Source organism: Dermochelys coriacea, chromosome 10 (genome assembly GCF_009764565.3).
Source record: "Dermochelys coriacea isolate rDerCor1 chromosome 10, rDerCor1.pri.v4, whole genome shotgun sequence".
Taxonomy (NCBI): domain Eukaryota; kingdom Metazoa; phylum Chordata; order Testudines; family Dermochelyidae; genus Dermochelys; species Dermochelys coriacea.
In genome coordinates this window covers 62866439-62873954 of record NC_050077.1, presented here as the reverse complement: position 1 = coordinate 62873954, position 7516 = coordinate 62866439, and the positions used below count along the sequence as shown (strand labels likewise).

General features: G+C 35.6%; 1 protein-coding gene across 20 annotated transcripts in view; it reads right to left on the bottom strand.

Moving 5' to 3' along the window:
• Window positions 1-3105: 3105 nt before the first annotated feature.
• The window catches only part of MYO5A (myosin VA), a 203691-nt gene continuing 199280 nt past the window's right edge, over window positions 3106-7516 (bottom strand). For all 20 annotated transcript variants that reach the window (XM_043494658.1, XM_043494662.1, XM_043494668.1 and 17 more), the window contains one exon: window positions 3106-6568. In XM_043494658.1, coding sequence (XP_043350593.1) covers window positions 6416-6568 — 153 coding nt within the window. In that variant the 3' untranslated portion in view covers window positions 3106-6415. The remainder of the gene's footprint in view (window positions 6569-7516) is intronic.

Sequence of the window (7516 nt, the reverse complement as noted above, 5' to 3'; positions counted from 1 at the left end):
CGCTGTAGCTAGGGCACTGTCTACTCTGCTTTGCTGGAACTGAGGCAAATTCGCAGTCTGTGGCCGTAGCTGCAGTGGTGTGTGTCCCAAAGATGGACAAGGAAAGCAGCAATTTGCACCAATAGCTTACCCTACTTTCCAGCAACGGGAACAAATAGCGGCTCTTTCTATCAGTACTAAGGGGTGCACTGGTGCAGCTATAGCAGTGGCTGTAATTGGGGCAAATCCCCAGTCTAGACATGGCCAAATATGGTTCTGTATTTAACAGAGCTACAGCTTACAGGGTTCCCTAAAGGAGGAGAGCAGTCTCCTCCCTGACATTTTTTTAAGACATGCAGCTGTATTAAAGAAGCTCTGAATATGTCATTTTCCATGGTATTGGCTTGGAAATTAGTGAGTTTATACACATTTTCCATCATGTTGTTTGATGGTTCTTTACATCTACTAACGTATACAGTCTGCTCAAAGGAGGCTTCAGAGTAGCACCTGTGTTAGTCTGTATTTGCAAAAAGAAAAGGAGTACTTGTGGCACCTTAGAGACTAACATTTATTTGAGCATAAGCTTTCAATGCATCTGATGAAGTAAGCTGTAGCTCCCAAAAGCTTATGCTTAAATAAATTTGTTAGTCTCTAAGGTGCCACAAGTACTCCTTTTCTTTTTTTCAAAGGAGGCTGGCTCAGTCTGCCATAGCTATAGGCAAAGGGCTCTGGGCTGAGAGTCTGGTAATTGGGGAATTTTCTTTTCTAATTTTGTTGGCAATTAAATGGTGTATTAACCCACCCCTGGTATATAGAATCCAGTGTCCTTAATTTGGACTGAAAACATTTATCAATGACTACATTTTGTGAAGCCAAATGGTTGAAGGGGGAGATTTTCTAAAGCAGAAATGAGCATTAGATATTTATCGCTCTTCAGTGGTATTGAAAATCTCCCTCAAAATGAAGAAATATAACACATACTTCAATCTAGTGTTAAAAAATAAAAATAAATCCAATTATTAAATGTAGCTGTTGTGTGCAGTTTTTACAGTAACTTACCCTCTTGATTTTTATAATTATTGTACACAGTAGTGTTGTACCTCAAAAGATATCTATTGGAACAAGTGGAACAGTTTCTCTTGGGTAAATGTTTATTAGTAAAATATAAATGATATAATTTACTGAAGATGACCAAGGAAACCATTCCTGAGTAAATAAGTGATAACAATAGAAATGTAACTTCGTTAATTGCATTCTTTATAAAATTACATTTGGATTTTTCCTTACATTTTATTAAACCAACAAGAGAATTAAATATACAAAAGCCCAAATTTAAATATTAAGGTTGTGACAAATTAATAAAAGCTCAAAATAGCTCATTATAGCTAACTATAAGGATGTTGGTGTGATCCAGGTGCCAGCTGGCAGATGGCATAAGAGGTGCATAGGGGGTTTACGGGTATCCCCTGGGGTTGGTATATGCATAATAATTTATCAAAGGGTGGCATGGAAGGTCTCTACCAATAGCCAGTAGCTTACCGGTCATCACAGTCTTTGCAAAATGTATATGTGAATGTTAGTTAAGGAGATATGCATCTATCCTGAAAACTATGGTTTTAAGGTATGTAAGTTAAGACAGGTTACTAAAAGGTGATAGATCAGAGGTAGGCAACCTGTGGCACGTGAGCTGATTTTCAGTGGCACTCACGCTGCCCGGCCGCCAGTCCGGGGGGGCTCTGCATTTTAATTTAATTTTAAATTAAGCTTCTTAAACATTTAAAAAACCTTATTCACTTTACATACAACAATAGTTTAGTTATATATTATAGACTTATAGAAAGAAACCTTCTAAAAACATTAAAATGTATTACTGGCACGTGAAACCTTAAATTAGAGTGAATAAATGAAGACTCGGCACACCACTTCTGAAAGGTTGCCAACCCCTGTAATGGATTCTGTTCAGATGGGGGAAGTAAACGCTTCTTTCTCTAGCTGGTCATTGTGTGGCTCACAATGGAGCCACCAAATAATTAAGATTACAAAATTGACATGAGATTGCAAAATCTATAGAAAGAAACACAGCAGGAGGGGGCCTGGTTTATGAATAAAGATCAAACCACTATTTTGATGTATATGGGATTTCAAGGTGAGACCTACTATTCTTCACTTCAGAGACAAACTTGTTTTGTGAAAAAGGGATCACAGCCTATCTGGCTGAGAAACGGTGGTGAGCAACATGAGATATGACAGTAATTAGTTAAGTGAGTATGTTCTAGAATGCGTATTATGATTTTATTTTACATACAACCATTTGTTTCCAATACTTTGACTTGCTACTTCTTGAATCACTCTATGTTGTTAAATAAACTTTTACTTGTTTTTGCTATAAACATATCTAAGTGGTGTGTGTTAAGCAGAGTGATGATCCTGAGGTGAAAGTGGTAAGCTGGTGTGTACTGTTCTTTGGGAGCAGCAGATTCTGTGAATTCAGTGAGCATCCAGTAGATCAGGGCCTGGTCAGTCCTGGGAGACACTCGGGGGGCTTGAGGCTTGGAGTGAGCCTATCACTAACCTGTATAGATAGAGCTGGGCCTGTGTAGTCCTGGAGGGGAGTGCTTATGTAGCTGGGTTTGGGGAGCTGACCCTTGGCAGGCACCGACCAACAAGGCTTCCTCGGTATCCGCCCTCAGTATTCCCAGGAGTGTCACAGTTGGTCGGATACACTAAGTTCTTCATGATATTAAGATAAAGTTCCACTAAAAACACCATCTGGTTTTAGAGCTCCCAGGGCACAGAAGCCTGTGTTTTTGTTTAAATTTGCAACCTTAATTTTCTTTTCTGTTCATTAGTATAATTTGTTTTCCATGCACTTTGAAACAGAAGCATGTTAACATACTGACAGAATTGCTTTCTGTACAACAAAAGACACATACAGTATAGATGTATTTACAGAAAAAGGTTCTGTCAGTATGAATCTGTTTGTGTGCACGCGCATGTATGACATCTTGGACCTGAACCAACTACCCTTTCAAGTCAATAGAAAGGCTCCTGGTGGCTTCCATGGGGTTGGATTGGGCCTCATTTGAATATATCTGTTGTTTAAATATTCACAAAAAAACTAAAACAACAGCTGTAGAGTTGGTTTTTATTTGGACATTTTTCAGTGACAGCTAATAGGATACAGTGTTTATGATGCACACGTTTACTAAATACAACATCAGACACTACAACATTTCAAAGCATATGTCATTCTGAATTGTTTCGGTTTTCATCCATGTACTGTGGTGATATAGGTGAAAACCTGTTTAAAGGCTTTTATTTATCAGATGAATTATCAGCATCTTAAAAAACAAAAGTAATTCTCTCAGAATTCTTGTATGATATTTTGAAATGTGTTCAGTTTTAAATCCTAAATGATATAGACCTTCAGCTTTCAAATGCTGGTGTTTCCAGATATGGAACAACTGTTAACGGATTAAAAAAAAATCAACTTTTCAAAGATGACATTTACCATATCTTTCTATTCTGATCAAGTAGACTAGATTAATCACATTTAATAAAGCAAAATTCTTCAAACACTTTCCATCTCAGATTAAAGCCTGGGTAGCAATTTGTTAAAATTTGGATAGAAGATTATGTTGCAAAAGGCAGAGCAAAATAATCACTGGACTAAAAATATACCAAACTCAATGAGGTAATTATTGTGCAACATCTTTAGAATGGTTAAGTATGTCAAAAGGGACATTGACAAATTAATAATTTCCAGCATCCAACAGAATCTACTATATCAATAGATAATAAATTAAAATATAAAAGTTATGTCCACATTAAAAGAGCATAACCATGATTCAAAGGAAAAAAATAAGTTGTTAAAAGATGTTTATATTTGTTTTCATGGTTATTTAAAGAGACCTTAAACCTAAAGTGAAAAATATTTTATATAATAAATCAAGACTAATATTCTTACTTCTGAAAAGTGCATGTAAAATACTGTTATGTAAAATTCTAGATGATTTACCAAGTACACATCTATTTCAACTTAGAAATATTTTCCTTTAAAACATGTCAAGCAGCATACACTTTTAATGTGATATAAATGTAACACTACTCAAACCACTGAGTTTAAGGATAATACCTATAAACAACTTATTACTACTTTGTTAAGGAAACAAGACACAATAAGGCTTTATACAGGTAAACAAATTTTAAAAACAAAAATATATTTTAAACATAAATTTTCATAACTATGTGTTTAAGTAGTAGATTCATCTACAGTATGAATATACTGTTGTGCCAGTTTTATTTAAACAGGAGGAGAAAAGTTTCTAGTTTTCTAAATGTTTTCACCTATTTCCTGCTCTTATGCTATTACTGGATATCAGAGCTTTTTCATGACATATTAACAAGTGCAGTACTTCCTGAAACTTTGAAAGATTAGTACACTCCACTATATTATATTACACTGTGTTTGGAGCCAACTCATATTATCCTTGGCGTCAGAGATAAAGTAACAAACATATTTGAATGAAGTGCTTTTGGTTTACTTTGCATATGAAAATAATTTAAATAATTTAACAAAGATCATCCAAATTAAAGACGCAATGCTTACTTGTAGGTACCTGAACGTATCAGTAGTGAGCTCTAAAACACAAAAAATGGGCACACACTTCTGAAAATAAAAAGGCATGAGCATTTCAAAATGGTACTGACAAAGATCAAGCTTTCTTTATTATACATTTTATCAGTCACCATATATAAGGTGCATGTATACATCTCAAATAAAACATAACTGAAATGTATTGGTCTGCTCAGCTAGCAAAATGATTTTGTAGGTTTGCAGGCAAACTGACTAGTATCAGAACATTCTAAAAGTATACCTCTAGAATATTTTTCTATTCTTGTAAAGAAATAAATGTTCATGCTAAGTTGCCAATTTGCACGATACGTTAAAATATTGCACTCTACAATTTAGTAATGTGCAACTTTTACATATGTATATTTGAACCATACATCATTCAGAAATGGAGTGTTGACCAAGGCCTCTGACTTAATTATCATACATTTTAAAATATAAATTCCACACTGGAGCAGATCTGAGGAGTGAAAGAGGGAATATTCTTTCTGATTGAAAGTGGAGACGCCAAAACAACTATAATTTCTCATTGTGCATTCTGGATCTTACAGAACACTTTATAGATTTTTTTTAAATTATTTTTCTAGCATGAAGTAACCTTTTTGTTAAATAGGTTCATTGAACTATATGCATAGATTCACAAACTGCACAATTTTAAATACTCCCTTCCCAGTCAATGTTTGTTGTACGTTTACAGAAGCCAATATATAGGCTAATGAAGGTATTGGCCTACTCAAGGAATTTCCCCTTTCTTTCTAGGTATTTGAGAATACATCTTAAAAAGTGTGGCAAAAACATAAAATGGATGATATTGAAAAAATACAATGCCATTTCCTTGGACTAAAATTGGACAAAGGAGAAACCCTGACCAACTACAAAATATGAAATAATTATAATAATCATTACTGACTTTTGTTCATTTTGTCACAAGACGAATATTTTTGTACCCTATCTTTAAAGAAAACTGTCATGTAACTTCCAGTGTGCTACTTGTGCTTAGTTACCATTTTTCCTTTCCAGGTGATATTTGTTGACATTTGCATAAATCCAGTTAAAAGAATGGATTGCATTGGACTGTAAACAAAATTGATAAGAAAAAGTGAAGTCTCTTATTTTAGTGCCTAATAAAGGATACTATCATACATTTTAAAAAACACAATACTCAGCAGCAGTTTAATATGCTTAGTAAATCACAGTACTAATAAATGAACACCTATGTTATACCGCATAGTAAGCCAAAAGACTTTAAAACTTCATAATTTATGTTATACTGAAATAAGGAAGCTGTTTAACAAATTATTTTATATATTGCCAGTTTGCTATGTTTAAATTGTCAAAAACTCTAATGGAGAAACAGATTCCTACATGACTATGTATTCTACTACAAAAAGCCTTACTTCTAGTCCTCCACTTATAGTACCATGTCTGTCCTTATTGGTCCCTGCCTATGAGCAGATTGTGTATGTATTTTAATGTACACTATTTAAATATGTTACTAAAGATCTAAAAATGTCTCTAGGCAGCTGAAGACAACTTTTGCCCTAGCCCTATATTCATACTCTGGAAACATAACGATTAGTAATGTGTGTCTACATGAAAATAATGACCTATACAAATGCACATCTTTCTACGAGCCTTCCAGTTGTTGTACAGTTATGTTGATTTCCAGCTACCCATACTAAAAATCTGGGCACATGCAGTATTGTCCCTTCAAAAACGTATTTTCAGTGGCTCACTATGTTTTAATGGATTCAGATTTCAGGCAACAGACTCATTGTCAATAGCTGACAGTGCATCCTTGGTTCAGACACGTGAGATGAATGCTAGGCCCAAGCTGGCTGGAATTTGAATGGTTTCTAATGCAAGAGAGGATGGATTAAATGGAAAAGTAACAGGAAAGATGTGTTTAGCATCCATTAGCAGCTGAGGAGAGTCTTTCCTGTCTCGTAAACGCATCTGTAAAAGATAAGAAATTGGTTGTGTTAATACTTCATCTTGCAGCAAAGGCAGATCAAAAATAATCACGTTGGATTTGAGTTGCTTAGTATCATGCTTTTTTGTAAATAAAAGTGGAGCTTATAATCAGTTATACTTGATTTTCAGGTTTCAGAGTAGCAGCCGTGTTAGTCTGTATCTGCAAAAAGAAAAGGAGGACTTGTGGCACCTTAGAGACTAACAAATTTATTTGAGCATAAGCTTTCGTGAGCTACAGTTATCATTACTTTGTGGGCTTTAAACATTCTCTTGAGAAAAATTATTAAAAAGAAAACATGAGTTTTTGTAAAACATAATAATTTTTTGAGCTTGTCATACTAAATATTTGACTACTGATCAGTGCAAAATATATACATATATATTTGGTAGATCTGGACCCTTTGTAACAGTTATGCACATAAACCAGAGCTGCCCCTGAGCAGCTTTGGATCTGCATGTCTTTTCTTCATAACAAATCTGAAGAAACATTTAGATTTTCTGCAGAGGGTAGGGGACCTTTCTGGCATATGTTAACTGTACCTCTTCGGTGAGTATGCAGAATGATTAATTTGTTTTTTTTTACAGTAACTCCTCACTTAATGTTGTCCCAGTTAACGTTGTTTCATTGTCACGTTGCTGATCAATTCGGGAACAGGCTCATTTAAAGTTGCACAATGCTCCCTTATAACGTTGTTTGGCAGCTGCCTGTTTTGTTCACTGCTTGCAGGAAGAGCAGCCGCTGGAGCTAGTTGAGGGGGCTTGGAACCAGGGTGGGCCAGCAGCCCCACATCATCTCCCCCTCGTTCCCTGTGTGGCAGCCACCAAGCAGGCTGTCAATTGCCGGGCAGTTCAGCTGTCCCTCCCCCCACTGCCATATGCTGCTCCTGCCCTCTGCCTTGGAGCTGCTCCCGGGAGCCTCCTGCTTGCTGT